Below are 21,818 nucleotides of genomic sequence, written 5' to 3'. Positions count from 1 at the left end.
GTAGCTTCCCGCGGTTTGCTCTCGCGGTCCCCGAACAAGCAGGATGAATCCGCCCTGTAACAATGGAGACTTTTCTAAAAACCACCTCATGGGTCACTGTTTTAGGAAAGGTTTTTAATCTACTTGGTCAGTGACTCTAAGTACAGGTAGTGATTTGAAGCACCCAGTAAAAAAGGCTTACATTAAACTGAAGCTTTTAGTAAAAAAAATTACACTCACCAGAGGATGGTCCCTCAGCTTCATTTTCTGGAGTACTGCCTTGAGATGGCTGGCAGGGAACCTCAGTAAGGGTGAGGAAAAGATCCTGGCTGTTTGGGGGGATAAAATGCTCTGTGCTCTCTGCTGGAGCCTCCTCCTCTTGGTCCTCATCATACTGATCATCGCCATCAAATAAATCTTCCGTAGTTGCAGGAATCACAACGCCCACCTCTGAATCAACAGACAAGGGGGGGTTCGTCGTTGCGCTGTTCCCCAATATTGCGTTAAGCTCGTCGTAGAACCGGCATGTTTTGGGGGCAGAGCCTGACCTGCCCTTTGCTGCTTTGGTCTTCTGATACGCCTGTCTGAGCTCTTTCACTTTCACTCGGCACTGTAACGAGTCCCTGGTATGTCCCCTCTCCCGCATGGCATTAGAAATTTTTTCAAAGGTTTTCTCATTTCGTCTGCTCGAGCGCAGTTCTGAAAGCACTGACTCTTCTCCCCATACAGCTATCAGATCGAGTAACTCCTGTGTGCTCCATGCTGGAGCTCTTTTCCTATTTTCAGGAGACTGCATTCTTCTCTCTGCTGCTGAGAGCTCCACGCTGTGCAAGCAGGAAATGGAATTTCAAACTTCCCGGGGCTTTTCCTGTTTACCTGGCCAGCAGAAGAGTACCTTTACCTGTGTAGAGCGGCCACTAGAGCACTGTGGGATACGTCCCGGAGGCCATTAACTTCGATGGCCGTCCACACTATCATAAAATCGATTTTAAAAAATCGATTTTGGGGTTACTCCTCTCGTTTTGATGGAGTTCCAAAATCGATTTTAGGGACCCTTAAAATCGATTTTATGCACTCTGTAGTGTGGACGGTTACAGCTTTAAATCGATTTAGAGCTCTTAAAATCGATTTAAAGCTCTAGTCTGGACCTGGCCAAAGTAAATACAAGAACCAAAAGCCTGGGAGAAAAAAGAGAAAGGATAAAGAATAAAGCCTTGTCCACACTACAACCAAGATTCTGCTGCATGTTACAGGCATGGTGGGTACAAGAAAATGGGTCAGTTTATGTCCACACAGCAGCTTTTGTGCCATCATGAATGTATGTACATCTGTCAGTCTGAGTAACCATGAGGTGTTTTTTAAGATGTTCATTCTAGGAAAATATGGGCAGCTATCCTAATCTGCCTTGCCAGGTGAGAGTCACTCACTCATGCCCGTCACCCCAATCGGGGTATGGGCTGCCAACCACAGATCTCCAGAGTCCTCTATCCTGGGCCATTCGCTCTAGCTGGTTCCAGGTATAGCCCATTTTTTTGCTATCAGCCTGCAGGTCGCGTCGTCAGGTGTTTCTTGGACGGCCTCTTTTCCGCTTGCATTGGGGGTTCCACCGCAGTGCCTGTCTGGTGATGTTAGTTGGCTGCTTACGGAGTGTATGTCCTATCCAACCCCACCTTCTCCTTCTGATTTCTTCCTCTGCTGGGAGTTGACAGGTCCTCTCCAAGAGGTGGATGTTACTGATGGTGTCTGGCCAGTGGATCTGGAGAATCCTTCTGAGGCAGCTATTAATGAAGGTCTGGATCTTCCTGATGGTTGTTTTGGTTGTCCTCCTGGTTTCAGCTCCATACAGTAGGACTGATTTCACATTGGAGTTGAACAGTCGAATTTTTATTGCCAAAGACAGCTCTCTGGAGCTCCAGATGTTCTTGAGCTGTAAGAAGGCTGCTCTTGCCTTACCAATCCTTACTTTGATGTCTGCGTCTGTGCCACCCTGCTGGTCGATGATGCTACCTAGGTAGGTGAAGGACTGCACTTCTTCCAGGGGGCTTCCATTCAGTGTGACTGGGTCATTGCTGATGGAGTTAATCCCAAGGATCTTGGTCTTGTCCTTGTGAATGTTGAGGCCAACCTGTGATAACGTGGCTGCCACTACGTTGGTCTTCTCTTGCATCTGCTGTTTACTGTGCGAAAGGAGCACAAGGTTGTCAGCAAAGTCCAGGTCATCAAGCTGGGTCCACAGCGTCCACTGGATTCCGTTCCTACGCTCGTAAGTGGATGTCTTCATAATCCAAGCGATGACGAGGAGAAAGAAAAGTGGTGACAACAAGCATCCTTGCCTGACTCCAGTTTGCACCTGGAAGCTGTTAGTAAGCTGCCCTCCATGGATCACTCTACAGTGTATACTGTCATATGAGTTCTTGATCAGGTTGACCACCTTTGCTGGGATGCCGTAGTGCCGAAGGAGCTTCCAGAGGGTCTCTCAATCCACGCTATCGAACGCTTTCTCATAATCAACAAAGTTGATGTACAACGAGGAGTTCCACTCCATAGACTGCTCGACTATGATGCGAAGCGTTGCTGTCTGGTCCGTGCATGATCTATTCTGCCGAAAACCTGCCTGTTCATCTCGTAGCTGTGGATCAACGGCATCCTTTATTCTCTCTAAGAGGACTCGGTTGAAGAGCTTCCCTGGCACCGACAGGAGTGTGATTCCTCTATAATTGGCACAGTTGCTAAGATCTCCTGTCTTGAGGATTTTGATGAGATATCCCTCTTTCCAGTCTACCGGAATCACTTCTTCTTCCCATATCTTCTCAAAGAGGGGGTACAGCATTTCCACTGAAGCATCCAGGTCTGCTTTCAGGGCCTCTGCTGGGATGTCATCAGGTCCAGCCGCCTTCCTATTCTTCATCATGGTGTTGGCTTTTCTGATCTCATCTCTGGTTGGTTTATCGCAATTAATTGGGAGGTCCTCGTTGGCTGGGTTGATATCTGGTGGATTTGGAGGTGCTGGTCTGTTCAGGAGTTCCTCAAAGTGCTCCGCCCATCTGTTCATCTGTTGTTCTATTCCTGTTATACACTTTCCCTGCTTGTCTTTAACGGGACGTTCTGGCTTGCTGAACTTTCCAGACAGTCGCTTGGTAGTATCATACAGCTGTTTCATATTACCGCTGTATGCTGCCTACTCCGCTTCTGCTGCGAGTTCATCCACATACTCTCTCTTGTCCTTCCTGATATTCCTCTTCACTGCTCTATGAGCTTCAGCATACTCTTTTTGAGCTTTGGCCTTTGCTGCTCTAGTCCTGCTGTTATTGACTGCTCCCTTCTTCTTCTTTCTGTCTTCTATCTTGATCAAGGTCTCTGCTGTGATCCACTCTTTCTGCTGGTGTTTCTTAATTCCAAGCACTTCCTGGCATACTGACCTAAGTGTCTCTCTCACTTTCTGCCATCTCTTTAGTACACTGTCTTCCTCTTCCTCAGACCGATCCTGTAATACTGAAAACTTATTCTTCAGCGTCATTCTAAAATCTTCCTTGGTCTTATGGTCCTTCAGAAGGCTGACAGTGTACTTCATTCTTCTGTCTGACGCGTCTATCCAGTTCTTTTTCAGCTTCAGCTTCAATCTGGCCACCACTAAGTGATGGTCGGACGCCGCGTCTGCTCCTCTTCTAACTCTAACGTCCTGTAAGGATGTTCTGAACTTCTTGCTAATGCAGACATGATCGATCTGATTTTCTATCATGCCTGCTGGTGATACCCAGGTACGCTTGTGGATCCGCTTGTGAGGAAAGGTGCTACCTCCTATGACCAGGTTGTTAAGTGCACACAGATCCACAAATCTCTCTCCATTCTCACTCATCTCTCCCAGAGCGTGGGTCCCCATGACTTGTTCGTATCCTGTGTTGTCAGGTCCAATTTTGGCATTAAAGTCTCCCATAAGGATGATGATGTCTTTGTCTGGGAGAATCTCTAATATTTTCTGGAGTCTGTTTTAAAAATAATCTTTGTCCTCCTCTTTGCTGTCATTAGTTGGAGCGTAGCACTGAACAACATTCATCTTAATCCTCTTCATTTTAGTTCTGAAAGATGCTGTGATGATCCTGGGACCATGTGCCTCCCAACCAATCAGTGCTCTCTGTGCCTGCTTGGACAACATGAAGCCTACTCCCTGTGCGTGGGGTGCATCGCTCTCTTCATGTCCTGAATATAGCAACAGCTCTCCTGTCAACAGTCGTCTCTGTCCCGCTTGTGTCCATCTTGTCTTGCTAATGCCTAATAGGGTCAGGTTGTTGCTCCTCATCTCTGCTGCAACCTGCGCCATCTTTCCTGACTCATACATGGTCCTCACGTTCCATGTGCCTATGGTAATCCTCCTGGTTGCAAGAAGGGTAATCGGCTTAGTGGCTTCCTCATGGCTTTTACCACCCAGCGTCATGCATCTTCGAGTTGAAGACCCTTCTTTTTCCAGGGTAAAAGTCTCTGTTGTCTCTATTGTTGGCGTTTCTGTAGCAGGTTGATTTTTTACGAGGTGGAGTTGCTAGCCCCACGCCCAACCCTCCTCCTTTATCCTGACTTGGGACAGGCAGATGGCCCCAAAGGACCTCTCTGGTGGAGTTCCTGGCGAGAGTGCCCAGAGGATATGTCATCAGCTGCACATGTGGCAGTCTTCTTTAGGGTGCTACCACAAAGAGCTCTGGGGAAGGAGGACCAGTCAAACTGGTTACACAAACATTGGCAAGTTCTCATGCCAAGACAGCAAAGTAACTGTGCTGAACCCACTATAGGAAGACAAACATGCCAGCAGGCTGTGACCCCGATGCTAAGCTACAGCTTTTGATTCCTGGGCTAGTGTTTGGTTCAGTCCTTGGTGTAAACTACAGGGGTGCTCTAGTTTAAGACTGAGCTGCAATGCTCCCCACCTATCCGTAGCTCAGAACAGCTGAAGTATGATTGTTCTTGCCACAACCCCTTCCTCCTCCAACTCATTCCAGCAAGAGCCTAATATAGGGGCTCTGAAGCAGGGAGCAATGTAGAACCATTATGCCAGTCTAATACTCCCTTCTGTATTGGCAAACTTCCTGGTGGGGAAATCCAGATACCAATCAAGTTTTAAGCACACGGGATCTGAGCACAACTCATGTTTAGAGCCAACGATGCCCCTAACTGGTTACAAACTCAGGGCATGGCTACACTGGAAACTTCAAAGCGCTGTCATGGGAACGCTCCCGCAGCAGTGCTTTGAAGTGCGAGTGTGGTCGTGCGCGAGCGCTGGGAGAGAGCTCTCCCAGCGCTCCTAGTAATCCACCTCCACGAGGGGATTAGCTCCAAATGCTGGGAGCACAGCTCGGAGCCTGTTTACACTAGCGCTTTAAAGCGCTCAGACTTGCTGCGCTCAAGGGGGTGATTTTTCACCTCCCTGAGCCAGCAAGCTAGAGTGCTATAAGATGTAAGTGTAGACAAGCCCTCAGTTAAACTGGAGCCTGTGCAGTGCTATGGAATAAGGTCAATAAATGTGACCTTGGTACAGGAAAGATTAATAAAGAAGAGGCATGTAGAGGCAATGCAGAAATACAAGAAAGACATTGGGAGTGTCATTAAAAAAAGGGGAGGTAGGGAGCAAAAGTGACATGCTTTGAGGAAGTGCCTAGCACATATCCACAATCAATCAAGGATGTCTGTCCTCAGATGATTAAACTCATATGTAGCCTCAGGGCCTTGTGAACTCTCCACAGTTGTTATACTCAGGGAGACACAAATGCTCACCACTCCTGTTTCTGCTGGGTGCTTGCCAGGAAGCTGTGCCGCACCCTGTCAAACACAAACAAAGCCTCCGTGGCCCTGCCTACACTAAAGAAGTTTTCTAAGGGCATGGCTACACTGCAATTAGACACCCGGGGCTGGCCCATGTCAGTTGACATGGGCTCGTGGGGCTCGGGGGAAAGGGCTGTTTAGTTGTGCTGTAGATGTTAGGGCTTGGGCAGCCCAAGCTTTGGGGCCCACACAGGACCCTAGAGCCTGGGCTCCAGCCCAAGCCTGAACATCTACACTGCAATTAAGCAGTCCATTAGCCCGAGCCTCACGAGCCCAAGTTGGCTGGCATGGGCCAGCTGTGGGTTTTTAATTGCAGAGTACACATACCCTAAGTACCCAGCCGTTGCTCGCATTAGTTAACCTCCAAAGGTACTAGCAACATTGGGAGTTCTTGTGCAGACACTGAGTTGCCAGTAGCTTTGCAACAAGTAGAAGTGCCCAGAGTCAGAGCCAGGCTATGATTCCATATACCGTAGATTTTGATTGTAAATTCCTTGGGACAAGACTTTCTCAGTTAGTAACCAGCACATTCTCAGTCCCTACAAATTATAACCAATAATAACATGATAACCAATCTTTGCATATATCAAAGATATTTCTAATGCACCTGTCACTTCGGTAGCTAAGCACTGAGCACAATTAAGGCAAAAAGAGTGTCTGGGTCTAATAAAATTGTTCATTCTCTCTATACCCTGATGGAAGGACCGTGTGAACTTGGTAGGCTTTTTCTCTTTGATTGGTTTTTGACGACAGTCAGTTTCCTCAGTAAGTGGGAGTGGGCTGCTCCCTCACTCATGTAATGGGTGGGGCTTGCAGGGGCTTGCATGGGAGCAGGGTAGGGTGACAGCATGTGATAGACCTGCAGGTAGCCAGGCATCTGCAGATTTGCAGAACAATTTTCAGTGAAACAAAACAGGGATATGCCCTGACTATGGGACATGTGGGCTCCCTATCCAGAGAGAATGTGAGCTAAAATGAACAATCTGGGCAAACCTTGTCTGCTCCTCCTGAAAGTGCTGCTTGTTGCACTAGCAGATCAGGCAGAAAAACTGTTTCACAAAATTTCCTTGGCTACAGAATAACCTCTCAGAACCACCACAAGACCCGCAAAGGGCCAGATCACAGCTGGTGTAAATCAGCACAACTCTACTGAAGTCAGTGCAGCTAGATGTCAAAGCATTACATAACTTTACTGAACTTCTTTGAACCTCAAAGGAAGCTTGGGGTAATTCTTTGATCCACATTGACTTACTTTTCCCCTAATACAATGTGTGTGAGAGAAACCCTCCTGCATTCAACCTTGAACTGGATCTTCCTATGGGAGGAACAGATGGAGAACAGCATGATCTGAAATTCAAAGATACAAATTGTCTTGTGCATTCAGCATTTCCAGAGTTTGGGTTGATACTTTGAATTCTTTTTAATGGGAGGGCTTTCTTAAACACAGAGAGCTGGTGTTCAGTCAATTAAACCACGAACATTTTGGAACCTGGCTTCATGAGAAACCACCTCTTTCACAGCCTGATACTGCCGCAGTTTAAACAGGCTGCTGGGAGGGCATCCTTTGTCAGTGCCTCTCAGCTTTGGAAGTGGATTGCTCCCCTTGGTCCATTGAAGCTGAGATTTATAAAATTAGGCATACTTCAAAGCTTGCCTTCCATAGGGACATGTAGTGAAGATGGCTTAGGCGCTTTTTATACACCAGCTGGTAATGTTAATGCCTTGTATTTGTACTGCATATTGATGATCTTCATTTTGTAAAGTACCATAGGTGGGAGATTAGATTTATGGCCCTAAAGAAATAAAACCTCTACGACAAGGAATCTGCAGTCATGCAACAAATCTTTCTTTCAGTGGAGTTCCTCTGAAATATTATTTATATTACCATATCGCCAAAGATTCCTGGTCATGGACGAGGCCCCCATTGTGCTAGTTGCTGTACATATACAGAACAAAAAGATGGGCTTTACCTCTCTGTTTATGGGAATAGTGTGCTTCTGTTAAACTATCCATCCTCCGAAAGCTTTGACACGGTAGCCTGCACTTACCATTGGAAAGTGACCAGGGAAAATAAGTGCAGAGATATAGTAAATAAAAATGACTGTTTTTTATTAAGCATCAGTGAAATACACATCCTTAAAATGAATTGGAAAAGCAGCAAAAGATTAACACTTAGTAGTTTTAAAACCCATTTCCAGATGGCACTTTGGAGCCTAAATTATTTTTAATTTTTTCCCCCTTCAGTGAGACATGGTCTCCATCCAGTTTTTATTCTGGTATAACTATTCTGATTGGCGGTGAGGGAGAGTGATTATTTTAGTGATTTTTTTTTAAGTTATACCAGTACAACCCCTAGTGTGGATGCAGTCTCACTGGTATAATTTACCCCTCTTCCCATACAGGATTAGCTATACCAGATAAAAGACTTTTTATACCAGTATAATGGCATGCACACTGGGGGTATGTGTTTACTGCTGCAGCTGCACCAGTATAGTTAGAGGTAAAACTTTTATGAGCAGACAAGCCCTTAGACTCGTAAGTCACTTAGGTGTTTTTGAAAATTTTATCCATGATCAAGTCACAAAGTAAAATATCACTTCTGACGCTTTCTCTAATGTTACTGGGTATCAGGCTCCTGTGGATTTTGGTAACCATTCCCCTTACCTCCCAGCTCCTAACTCTGACTTGCTGGGAATAATTATAAAAGGGCTCAGACTCCTCCCTGGTTTATCCTCAGCCAGGACAGGAGGTCAGCCTTCCAAAACAGTGAAAGACCTCACCTCCAGCCCATCTTTTTTTTTTTTTAAATGCCGACTAGTAGCCTCATTATCATAGTACACTGGGTGGTTTGGCCTGATATGTCCCTTCCCCATTCCCTCTTGGATCTTCCACAGCAGAGGTGGGCAAACTACGGCCCGTGGGCCACATCCAGCCTGCAGGACCGTCCTGCCCGCTGGCCACATCCAGCCTGCAGGTCCACCCTGAGCTCCCAGCCGAGGAGGCTAGTCCTGGGCCCCTCCCCGCTGTCCCGTCCCCCCCACAGCTACGCTGCCACATGGCAGCGCTCTGGGCAACGGAGCTGTGTGCTCCTGCTGAGCAGAGCGGCAGCGTGTCTAGCTCCAGCCGGGCAGTGTGGCAGCTAGACATGCTGCTCTCAGCGGCATGATAAGTGGGCCGGGGGGGGGGTAAATAAGAGGTGGGGTTCCCTGGGGGCAGTCAGAGGACAGGGAGAAGTTGGATGGGGTGGAGGGCAGTCAGGGGATCGGGAACGGGGGGGTTGGATAGTTGTGGGGTCCCAGGGGGTCGGGCAGGGGTGTGGATGGGGTTGGGCAGTCAGGGGACTGGGAGCAGGGAGGGCTAGATGGATCAGAGGTTCTGAGGGGGGTGGGAAGTGGGAGGCGGCAGATAGGGATGGAGGCCAGGCTGTTTGGGGAGGCCCAGCCTTCCCTACCCAGCCCTCCATACAGTTTTGCAACCGCAATGTGACCCTTGGGCCAAAAAGTTTGCCCAACCCTGTTTCACAGCATTCATGGAAAAAATATTATACTCTGAAAGCACAGTTACTATATAAATCATATGTACATTGGGGAACAGTTCTCTACCTTTTCTGCTGAAGGGGATCTCCCTTAGCTGGTAATAGTAGGTCCTTTATCCTCTCTGGGCAAGATGCATAAACAAAGTACAAGAAGTCAGATACCAGAATTGCATCCTGAGGGTATGTCTGCGCTGCAGCTGGGAACGTGCTTCCCAGTCCAGGTAAACAGACATGCTCTAGCTCTACTCAAGATAGTGCACGAAAAGTAGCAGTGTGGTCATAGACAGGTGCTGAGGCTAGGCATCTGACTTGGTCCCCAGTCAGTTGGGTGGGTTTGCCCAAGCTTCTGCCTGTGCTGCCACAGCCGCACTGCTATTTTTTAACTCGCTAGCTCAAGCAGAGCTAGTGCATGGCAGTCTACCCTCCCAACTGCAGCATAGAGGTCCCTGAAGCCCATTTCTAAATAAAAAGTTAGGCCAGTGCTAGTTTTCTTGTTGCATCACGACAAAGGCTCTGCGGGTGGAAATAAATTCCCAGCCCACTTTGCTTCTAGTGCTCTGATCTCATCCTAGGAGGCTAAACATTCAGTCAGAAAACACAGATGGGCTGATTAGCAAACACCACCATGTTCTCTTGAGACCAATTCCTGCCTCTCAGTCACAAACTCCCTGCTCTCAGTCTTGTTTTCAGTAACTGAGATTTTTCTTTGAAGAAACTTACTGAAAGTGAAAAGATTTGTACTTCAGGATGAATCATTTATACACAAGAAGAAGAATACATTTATGGCACCTTTTCTCCAGGGATTTCACAGCTTTTTAAACATGAATTAAGCCTCACAGTCACTGTCCCTACGAGGCAGGTATTATTGCAGTCAGTTTAGGGAAGAGTAAACTGAGGCACAGGCCTCAATTGAGTGAGCTACTCACACTCTTTCAGCTTAAGAAAGGAAGGCAGGCTTTACTAGGTGATGCAATTCAGACCAGTAAAGTCAGTAGAAGAAAATTTGGATCTTTAGGGTTCATATTTTCACTAGAAGTGTAGAAAAGTTTGTGGTTATGGAATTTTATTAACACCTAAACTTTCCCAATACACTATGAGAAATGCAGAAATTAACTGTAATAATATAACAAAATGACTCCTGTATATGTGCATTACTGCCCTGTACTGGAAGAAATTGAGACACAGTTCAGCAGTTCTAAGAGTCCTATGGTGCAGTGATTGTCAATCAGGGGTACACATACCCCTCGGGTATGCAGAGGTCTTTCAGGTGGTCCATCAGCTCATCTATATATTTGCCCAATTTTACAACAGGCTACATAAAAAGACCTAGTGAAGTCAGTACAAACTAAAGTGTCATACAATTACTTGTTTATACTGCTCTGTAGACTATACACTGAAATGTAAGTACAATATTTATATTCCAATTAATTTATTTTATAACTGTATGGTAAAAGTGAGAAAGTCAGCAATTTTTCAGGAATAGTGTGCTATGGCACTTTTGTATTTTTATGTCTGATTTTGTAAGCAAGTAGTTTTTAAGTGAGGTGAAACTTGGGGGTATGCAAGACAAATCAAACTCCTGAAAGGGGTACAATAGTCTGGAAAGGTTGAGAACCACTGCTGTGGTGCGACCCACTCCTGAGAATTCTTTTTCAATCTGACTGTGCTTTTCAAGTAGGGGTGTCTCAGTTCTAACCCACTGCCATCTTGATCTTCCAAGTGCTCACGGTGCTTTATTTTTTCAAAATATATATTAAGACAACTAAGGGTATGTGTACAGTGCCAAAAAAAAAGGACCTGGGACAGCAAGTCTCAGATCCCAGGTCAACTGACTTGGGGTCAAGCAGCGTAGATGTTTGGGCTGGAGCCTAGCCTCTGAGACCCACCTCCTTCGCTGAGTTTCAGGGCTCAGCCTTCAACCCAAACCCAAACAACTACACTGCTATCTGTAGACCCGCAGTGCAAGCCCCAGGAGCTCAAGTCAGTGGACCCAGCCTTTGAGACTCACTGCCGTGGGTCTCTTTTTGTAGTATAGACATGCCCTGAGAATTTTTAGGGGGGCATAGTTTTGTCACAAAATAACTTTGGAAGGCTTTGATATCATTCCCCCATGGGTGTTAAGTGCTGTTGCCTGTCTAGTTACAGTACTGTCTTTTGAAGAAAATTGCAAGGATATTTAATGCAACATAGTAGGATAAGCCTGTGAGTAACAAATGATTCCCCTCCTCCCCGCTCCTCAATTTCTCCCTAGTGCAACCTGGTTCACTGTCTAAGACTCAGCCATCACTTGAGAGTTCTGAATTATGTGATTGGTACTTTTGACAAGCTAGAGCCGTCATCCTCTGAACACATTAAGATAACAGATGCCCTTTTTGATGGAGTGGAAGTCAGAGTGTTTGAACCTTCTCCAAAGCAAGACGAAACACTAAAGCGCAGTGTCGTTTACATCCATGGAGGAGGATGGGCTTTGGCAAGTGCAAGTATGTGTCTATCATTAATTAGAGTGGATTATGATATGTTCTCATCACAGCAGGTTCAGTGTAACTAAAAGCTGTTCTTCCACCCAGAAGCTGAGAGTTTTGCTCTTCGAGACATGTCGGAACCTAATGAGAGCTGGAACCCTGGGACTACAGTAACTGTCCCAATTCTCACCAAAAATGGGGGGTACGGGAAGTAATCCTGAAACAGAAAACAAGTGCATACTTTATCAGCAGAGGTGCGCAAGCGGCTCTGCGTCGGTCTGCCCACAGGCACCTCTCCTCCCCAGCTCCCATTGGCCCGGAACCAGTGCTCGGGGCAGGGGTAGCCCACGAGTCCCGTGCCCACCCCCCCACCTAGAAGCCAGACCTGCTGCTAGCTGCTTCTGGGGTGCAGTGCGGTATCAGAACAGGTACGGACTAGCCTGCCTTAGCCAGGTAGCACAGCCGACGGGACTTTTAACAGCCCAGTTGGTAGTGCTGACCAGAGCCGCCACAACCCAGTGCCTTACATCCCCTGACCCAGTACTGGGTCACCTAAACAGGTATTCTGTGGATTCTGATCAGCAAAACAATCAAACTGTCTGTGGAATTAGCTTCCTGGTCAGGGTGAAGCAGCAAGCAGGCTGCAGCCCCTGCATGGGGCAAAGTAAGCAATTAGTCTATACCCGACAGCCTCCTGGGGCAGCAAACAATCAAACAGACTGGTGAATTAGCCCCCTGGGTAGGGCAGGGCAGGGCAAAGCAGCAAACAGGCTGCAGCCCCAGGGCAGGCAAGGCAAGCTAATAATCAGTCTATAGGCCTTGTCTCTCTAGGCTGGGGCATAGTTTAGCCAGCTTCCTCCATGGGTGGTGGCTCGGCTTCCATGGTGGTCTCCACAGCCGGTGGGTTATTTGGCAGGTAGTCCCAGTCCCTGGGCTTTACCCCCAGGGGCACTGCAGATACCTCTGCAGGAGTCAGCAGCATACACCCTGACCCCCCAGCCTGGGTTGCCTCCTTTTAGCTAGTTCTCCACTTGGAGCATGTGCAGTAGGGAAGAGGGGGCATGGCCTCCTGGGCCACAATGATTGGTCCACCCCCAGTGGCCCAGTGCAGGGCTGGTCACAAGACCCTTCAGGAAGACCTGTCATAGGCAGCTCTTGGTGATGTTAGAACTTGGTCAGCTGCACTGGTTCTGTAGTAACTTGCATAGCACTCCCACGGGACAGAATGTGTGCTTCAGAATTACTGTGCTTCACTTAGATCACTAACTCTAAATGCATTATTGCAGTTTAAGATGTAAACATTAGTGGCAGAAATATCACTGCTGAATATTAAATCACAAGACTGCGTACTTTAAAGAGATGCTTAATATATTGTTATATTCTCCACCACCATGAAATATCTGTTTAGTAACTGAAGAGGCATAGAATTAGAGAAAATGAGTACCCTAAGAAATAGGATGGCTTTGAACCTGCTGCTCTGACTCAGGTGAACAGTCCCACTGACTTTAATAGGACTACTACCTTAAGTAGAAACTGAAAGTTTCGAGTCCAGCATGCATAATATAATGACCACATATACAATGACTTGCACAAAAATAGCATTTCTCAGACACTAATCCTCAGAACAGCCCAATGCAGTTAGGTAGCAGTAAGTGAAACTGAGGCAGAGAGGTGAAGTGACTTGCCCAAAGTCACACAACAAGCTGATGGCAAAGCCAGGAAGAGAGTGCACAAACTGCTAAGACACAAACTTTGTTCATTCCACTACATCATGGTACCTGGTGTTACACACTGACTGCATTCCATTCCATTTCTTTATATTTGCATAAAGATTTACTGATATGAATATAATGAGAATTATAATGTCAGGGTTTTTTGGTTTTTTTTACAGGATTGAATATAAGTGCTGGCTGTTTTTCTTATGAATCTAAAGATATGTAGAGCTGTGTACAATATGCATATTAACAAAATGTACTGGCTTTCACTAACATTTGGTCCTCTTATTCCCAGGAACAAGCTTCTATAACAATCTCTGCAGGATCATGGCAGAATCTCTGAATGCAGTAATTGTCTCAATTGAGTGAGTAATCAACAAAATCTTAAAGTATTTAGAACTATAGATCATTACGAATGAGTTAATTGATTTTTTCTTTGTCGTCACTTGTTTAAAAGGTTTTCATTTGAAAAAAGTCTCTTTAGCAGGACTTGATATGTTGTGTCCTTCTCAATGACAGTGGATTAGAATGGTATCTGAATACTTTTCTAATTACACCTCTACCCCAACATAACACTGTCCTCGGGAGCCAAAAAATCTTACCGCGTTATAGGTGAAATTGCATTATATTGAATTTGCTTTGATCTGTCAGAGTGTGCAGCCCCTCCCTGCCCGGAGCGCTGCTTTACCGTGTTATATCTAAATTTGTGTTATATCGGGTCACGTTATAGCAGGGTAGAGGTGTATAAGAGATAATGGCACCCTCAATTGTACAGGACATTTAAAAGTAGATAGTAAAAAGGGAGTGAGGGGGAGCCACGTTAACTGGAACTAAAAAGCCACAGTCTTGCTAACACATGCACAGGCATAGTCCTATTAAAAACTGTGGGTTTACTCAGATGAGTCGGTAACTCAAGTGCTTGCAGGATTGAGATCACAATACAAACACAGACACACTTTCTATATATACACACAAACCCCCTCACCCTTTGAAGGAAGAGAGAAATACCTATCCCTCAATCTCTCCAATCAGTGGGTGGGACTGTTGTCTCTCTCAGTGGTCACTGGGATTGTGCTTCCCAGCAGGAGGTTGAGATTTGTGGGGCAGATTTGAGCTAAGAATACTTCTGTTCTTTTAGAAACCAGCGTTTATGTTGTATTAAAGTATGGTATAGAACTTCAAATGGCAGCTGATTTTTACCACTGTTACTTAACTAAAACATGCAGTTTGTGCCCTCTCCTCCACAAACAGACACTTGATACATTGATCTAACCTCACCCGAACACCTAAAGTAAGTACATCCATTTATTCGTGTTCGAATACTGACGACATCAGAACAGAATTTTTGGAACTCTTCACAATCCATCGCTAACTTCATGCTGACCTTACAGTGATATGCTGCACACCATCCATTTCCTCACTTGTTATCCCCTGCTACAATGACCTTCCACCATTCCTTCCATAATAACTGTCTCAAGGTTATTGCCATCTCTACGCCTAATGTGAGCAAAGTACATAAGTTTGCATGTATTGATTTCTGACATCAGAATCTGCTGCTCTCAAATAATATTTCTAACATAGGCATTAGTCTTTTTCTGTCCACACATGGAGGTTACCTGATAGTATCACAAAGAACCAAATCAATTATGTAATGATACAGCTATACTGGAGATCAAGTACACAATGAACCTAGACTTTCCTGAGAGCAGACTGTGTCAGACCATCAGCTGTTAGCCTGAAACAAAATTAAAACTTAAACCTAAGACATTCAACGTTTGGACTTATCCGAAATCAACGACCATTACATAACTTCAGTCCAGAATAAGTTTGAGTCTTTGGCACAGGTGAAGAAGAACAATCCCAACAAACGGAGGTAAAATGAAAACTGTTATGCTCAAAACCACCAAAGCACACATTCTGAAATGTCACTGTTGGACTGCTCCATGGGGTAGGTGCTTGAGCTAGTGGAAAAACGGTGCAGAGTGAAAGAGAACAGCTTGGAGATACAAGAATGTAGGAAAGAATATAAGGAACTGAGCAGACCGATTGAAAGGCAGACTAGATCAGTCAAGGGTAAATATCTAAGGGCAAAATGTATGTAACTTGAGAATTATAAAGAGTAATAGCACAAAAGGTATGTTCACAGCGGTCAGGTTTCTTACGAACAGGTTTTTCTGTGATCAATCATAATAAAATATTGTGATGGCAGAGCCCTCATTGAGGTGATGGTATTAAACACAACTGTAGAGATTTCTGTGCCAGTATGTGTGCCTCATCAGATGACTGCCACACACTTTGCACGAATGCAAATCACTATACAAGCTGGAAGGCAGTGGCGAATTCAGGCCTTCTCTTTACCTTATGGAGTCTCCTCAGTTAGTTTAACAACCCTCTAAGTTGCTAAATACATTAATGGACCACTGTAATAAACCAGAAGAGGGAAATTTGAGTGGTTGCATTACGCACTTTTCTTTTGTAAATGAAAATATTAAAGTTGACAGAAGAGTGGGGCCAGTGACTGAATTAATGAGATTATTTGCCAATTCTCGTGATCAAATTATAGCCTCATTATGCAGAATTGATTTTACTGGTATAACCTTCATTCCAATATAATTTAAATGTAGTTGTTTCCAGTTTAGTTGTCATCTCTAATAAACAAAAAAATAAATGAGCAAGATGTTAGCCATTGCAGACAAGTGGCTATCACAATATTGAAATGTCCCTTATTATTCCTTTTCTTGTTTATGATGCTGTAATTCTGCCTGTTTTGGTGAGCTGTTTGTCTTCTCTACCCAACCATTATCTCTGTCAATCAAGCCTTTTGTACTCAGTGCAGTCTAATTTGATTTCTCATTAGTTTAATTGCACATTTTCTCACTTGAATGTTGCATACCCAATCTGTTATCCAGTTGCACAGGGGATTCCCAAAGGCCTATCATATCTTACTTTATCTGATGTAATATACAGATTGCTTTCTAAAGCTTAAGTAGTTTTAAGAATCTGAAAAACTTCTTATTAACCTCAATATTATGCCTGAAATTTATTTTGCGCATATAATTTCTGTTGGATGCAAAACAGTCAGTCGGTAGAATATAGGAGTATGCTCTAGTATGGTGTTGGTTTTATGCAAAGGCGTGTGCTTCAGGGTGAATCAATTCTTATACTGGATACAGGAGATAGCATTTAAGAGTGTTAATCAATCCACCACATTATATTCAATAAACCCCACAGGGCAAGATTCGTGAGATCAAATGAGTGAGCAGATTCAACAGTTGCATCCTAAGCAGGCTGAAAGTTAAGGCCGTGTCTAGACTAGAATTTAAAAGGGTGATGTTAGTTAGTGTAGACAAGACACACTGCTTCTAACGTTCACACTGCTGGTAGCGTTGAGGCGTGTCATTTTGGTTAGCACATGTTAGCTAACATTCTAACAACACACCTTTACATACATACAAGGTTTAAGAGAATAAGACTTGCAAAAACAGCCTACTAAGGTAGTGTTTCCTAGCGGATAAAGCAGCAGACTGGAACTCAGGAGACCTGGATTCTATGTCTGGCTGTGCCACTAGCCTGCTGGGTGACCATAGGTAAGTTATCTCACCTCTTTGTGTCTCAGTTTCCCTATCTGTAAGATGGAGATAATGGTACTGATCTTTGTAAAGCACTCTGAGATCCACTGATGAAAAGCACTATATAAGAGTTAGTTATTATCATTATTAGAGACAAGGGCATGTGTTGCTGTTGCCAGGCTGGCATGATAAATAAGGGAGCAAATTTTGAAGGTGCTTTTTAATCAGCTGCCCATCTGACAATAGGGGGACTTTCCATGGAAAAAGCATGGTCAAAAGACTCAGCCTAACTTGCAAGCCTCAAATTAATCCCACAACAGAGAAAGGGTCATCACAACCCCAGGTCTACCCACCGGCCAGACTCTTGGTACCCCAGTGTTGAGGATGGTTTAGCTTCCAAGCAGCATCCTGCTTGCAGTATCAGCTGAAGACTACTCCAGGAACAAAACCAAGTTTGCAGGGCCTGTGAGATTTTTAAATACAATAGATCACTTTGGGGAGAGAGAACAAAAGGCTGACTGATTAAGAGTATCCTTCTGAGGGTGTTTTCTGTAAAAGCCACAACTTTAGGAAACATCCCAAGGCTATCCTCTTAGCTTCCTGAGTGGAGGAGTTGACGGTTTTTTTCTGTGGGTCTAAAATGTCAGGAAACATTACATTTCCAACCGGTGCAGTTAGACACATTTATATTACAACCCCGCCTATTGGCACAAGTTTGACTTACAAACTTGTTGCACATAATACCACCATTCTCATTTGGCTCACAAGTTGGGAGACAACAAATGCTGACTTCTGCCTCAGCTGCAAACTGATCAAAAATGACTGCTCAGGATGGCCAGTTGCTCACAACAATCCTAACAAGGAAAATAAAAGAAACCAGACTCTTCTCCTGCTGTGAACACTGGAGAAAAGGGTAGCTTTTCTATTGCCTCTGATGGGCTAATGGCAAGGGAAGTTGTGGAATTCCCTTCATTGGAGGTTTTTAAGAACAAGTTGGACACACACCTGTTAGGGGTGGTATACTTAATCTGTCTCAGCGCAGAGGGATGGACTTGATGACATCTCGAGATCCCTGCCAGCCCTGCATCTCTGATTCTATTAAATTAAGCTGAACATTTCAGGTATATGGGGAACAGTTTTTTCCTGTCCTGAGAAAGCTTTCAAGATACTGAAAAACTTTTAACTTTGCATCCTGATTCATCAAAAATCCCCTCTCTCTGCCCCAAATTTCATTTTGGGTCAATGGTATTTACACAGCTCTAGAGAAACCCTAAGACCCACCAAGGGTTTAAGTAATGACCGAAAAATCATTCAACTGCCACTGTTTTTTGAAGACCAAGGAGGCCTAGCAGATACAACATTGCACTGGGATTCAGGAGAGCTGCATTCTATTCTTGGCTCAGCCATTGGCCTGCTGGATGCTCTTGGGCAAGTCATTTCACTTGTGCCTCAGTTTCCCCACCGTAAAATGGGGATGAAGATACAGACTTCCTTTGTAAAGCAACTTTGAGATCTCTTGATGAAAACCAGTAGATAAGAGCTAGGTATTATTATTATTCCTAGCCCACATTCATTTCATGTTGCATATGCTGTAGCTGTGTTAAATGTTTCCACTGCATTGTCCACCAACCATAATTACAAATGCAGGGGACAGGGAACTCCATAACTTTGATTTTGTATCCTTATCCTATTGGGAACACCTGGTTTACCCTTACTCATGTGGGCTAAGCAGGGTATTCAGCCTCCACACCGAGCAGATATTGCCACCTGCTTTTTTACGGGTGTTGGGATAAAAATATTAATGAATGAATCCTCACATTTTGAGATCCTCTGCTGGGAGATAACATAAAAGTTCCACTTAACAATTTCCTAATTTATTCATATTCAGTGGGTTAGCATCATTCTTTCAGAATTAGAGTTGTAATAATAACATGTAGGCAGTTAAATACTGTTTGTGTTAAATATTTCATATTTCAACCATAATATTTAAACTAAGTTATTTTTGCATTATACTGTCCACCTGATAGCACATAATAGTCCTGCTAGCAAGGTACATTTTCTGTGTATAACGATTATCCTACATAAGCCTCTTTCTTCTTTTGTAGGTACAGGCTGGTACCAGAGGTTCATTTCCCTGAGCAATTCTACGATACTTTACGTGCAACTAAGTATTTTCTGCGGTCTGACATCCTAGCTAAATACTCAGTTAACCCAGATCGAATTGCTATTTCTGGTGATAGCGCAGGAGGAAATCTGGCTGCAGCTGTGTGCCAGCAGGTAACATCCACTGTCTGTATCTATCACAATAACAATCCATATTCCAGCAGTGCACACGGGTAGACAGATTATTTGTGCTGCATCATCACAAAGTGACAGACTAGCTTTAGAGATAGAATGGTAGTGGCCCACAGTAAAAGCCAACTGCTAAACATAAGTGAGACCTGTCAATTATTTCTAAATCAAGCAGTGCTAGAATGTCCTACTGCTTTTATAAGTTGTTATGGGCCAGATTTTAAAAGTGCACTTTATGTACCAACCTAATAATATAATAATAATAATATAAACCTTTACCCATTGTGCTAATGAATCTTTATTTGCCTGCATAAGTGGCTAACTGGGCACATAAATGCATAATTAATAAATTCAGTTCCCTATTTTGTGAACAAGCAATTTTTGCATCTGCCCATCTTTGAAAATGACCTTATTTCTTTTAATACAAATGAAGAGGAAAATTTTTTTTTTTTTAATGAAATGGCATTTCCTCACAGGAAGACAATTTAACAGAAGAGTTAGAATTCAATTGTAGGGAAAATCTGTTTTCCCTGCTATTCATACCATATGTATTTCTAATGTGACAGACCCAGACCAGTGGAGTACAGGAGTCTGGTCCTATTGGTATCCAGGGGGGTGGGCGGGCAAAGCCTGCCCACTTCTAAAGGACCTCCCCCCAGCCTAAGGGGAGGACCCACAGGGACACCAAGCAATTCCGTGGGACAACTAAAGAAAAAAACAGGATCGGGAGTGAGGTCATAGGGCTAAATGAAGGGAACCTGATGGGGACACCGAGCAGAGAACCCTGGGCAACGCACACTGCTCCTCGAAGGCATCAAGGGAGCCAGTGGATGCCACCCAGAGGAACTCTGCCCGGATGCGTGAACAGATGGAGGAACGGAAATAGGCCCTACAGTCGCAGGAAATCCCGTCGGCCAACCTCCTCTCCCTGGTGTTGTAGATGGCTAGTTTGGCCAGGGCCAAGAGGAGGTTGATAAGGAGATCCCGCGACTTCATGTGGCCACGGATGGGGAGTGCATAGATGAACAGGTGAGGGGAAAAGTGCAACCAAAAATGCAATAGGAGGTCCAAGAGGAGCCGGAACGGGCTGCAACCTGGTGCACTCTAAAAAAATGTGTGCCAGGGTCTCCTTCACACCACAAAAAGGGCAGGTGTTGGGGACAGGGGTGAACTGCGCCAAGAACACGCCCATGCTCACGGCCCCGAGAAGGAGCTGCCAACTGACATCCCCGGCGGGCCTCAGGACCAGGGCAGAGTAGAAGCTGGCCCACCGGGGCTTCTCACCCTCGAGAGGTGGCAGGAGGTCCTGCCATTTGGTATCGGGGCGGGACGCGAGGGTGTGTTGGTGGAGAGTGTGGAGCACGAGCGTGTACAGATGTTTCCGTGGCGCGGCCTGGAACAGAACCGGCTGCAGATTGTGCAGCCGGCTCGCAGTGAAAGAGCGAGGGGGCGAATTGGGTCCACGGGGCAGGGGCCCGATAAAAATGTCCACGGGGCCCAGAGTGGAGGGTGGGCGGAGTGTGCCCTCTCGCAGGATCCGGTTGAGGTAAGCTCGAGCAGCAGGCAGTAAAGTGGCCTTCACCTCCTGAAGTACGCACCGGGGAGTACGAGATCCGGAGAGCCCCATGCACTGAGTGAGCATCAGGGGATCCAGCCAGTTCCCCGGTCGTAGTCCAGGAGGTCTCCGACCCTGGTGACTCCTGCCAAGACCAGCCTCTGGCGCACTGCGGGGGACTCTGCCACCTGCACACGAAGCTGAGGATTGTGTAGCAGGGGCTCCGCGAGGAAGTCGGCCCCCACGGTGGCCATCACGGACCTGGTCGTTGAAAAGAGCTTCCAGGTCCCGAGGAGGTCTTGGTAGAAGACCGGCTGCCTGGAGAGGTCTCGCGGAAGAGCTCTCGGATGGAGGTAAAAGAGCTGCCAGTCGTATCGGAGCCCTCGGAAGAGGCGGAGGAAGGCGTGCGCCAATACGCTCCACGCCGGACTACCTGCGCCATACAGGAGCCTCTGCTGGGCTTGGAGGCGGAAGACATGGACCTGAGTGCATAGGCACTTCAGGCCCTGCCCCCCCTCCTCCAAGGGCAGGTGGAGAACCCCTGCAGAGACCCAGTGCATCCCTGGCCAAAAGAACTCCAGAATCGCCGTCCGGAGGTTGGCCAGGAAATCCGGGGCCGAGACCAGGCTGTTGAGCCGGTACCAGAGCATGGACAGGACCAATTGATTAAGCACCAGTGCCCTCCCCTGAAGGGAGAGGCAGTGGAGTAGTCTTGTCCATTTCCGGAGCCTCTCCGTCACCCTGCCCTCCAAACCATGCCAGTTCTCTGGCGGAGACGGATGCGTGGCAGAAAGGTAAACGCCAAGATAGAGCAGCGGACCCGCGCTCCACCAGATGGCCTGAAGCGTGGGTGGGAGGGAGCTCGCCTGCCACCCGTCCCCGACCACCAGGCCAGAGCTCTTG

General features: G+C 45.9%; 1 protein-coding gene across 4 annotated transcripts in view; it reads left to right on the top strand.

The window, feature by feature from the left end:
* The window catches only part of NCEH1 (neutral cholesterol ester hydrolase 1), an 824,131-nt gene that overhangs the window by 8,401 nt on the left and 793,912 nt on the right, over positions 1-21,818 (top strand). For 3 of the 4 annotated variants that reach the window (XR_007776034.1, XR_007776033.1, XM_050966059.1), the window contains exons 2-4: positions 11,574-11,802; positions 13,795-13,864; positions 19,174-19,345. Coding sequence is in view for 2 of the 4 variants with exons in the window: in XM_050966059.1 (XP_050822016.1) it covers positions 11,574-11,802; positions 13,795-13,864; positions 19,174-19,345 (471 nt within the window). In the remaining 2 variants the exon portion in view is untranslated. The remainder of the gene's footprint in view (positions 1-11,573; positions 11,803-13,794; positions 13,865-19,173; positions 19,346-21,818) is intronic. The other variant, XM_050966060.1, reaches the window with a different exon arrangement.

The sequence above is a fragment of the Gopherus flavomarginatus genome, chromosome 8 (assembly GCF_025201925.1).
Source record: "Gopherus flavomarginatus isolate rGopFla2 chromosome 8, rGopFla2.mat.asm, whole genome shotgun sequence".
NCBI lineage: Eukaryota > Metazoa > Chordata > Testudines > Testudinidae > Gopherus > Gopherus flavomarginatus.
Note: the sequence above shows the minus strand (reverse complement) of the source record. Positions and strands in the feature narration are given on the sequence as shown.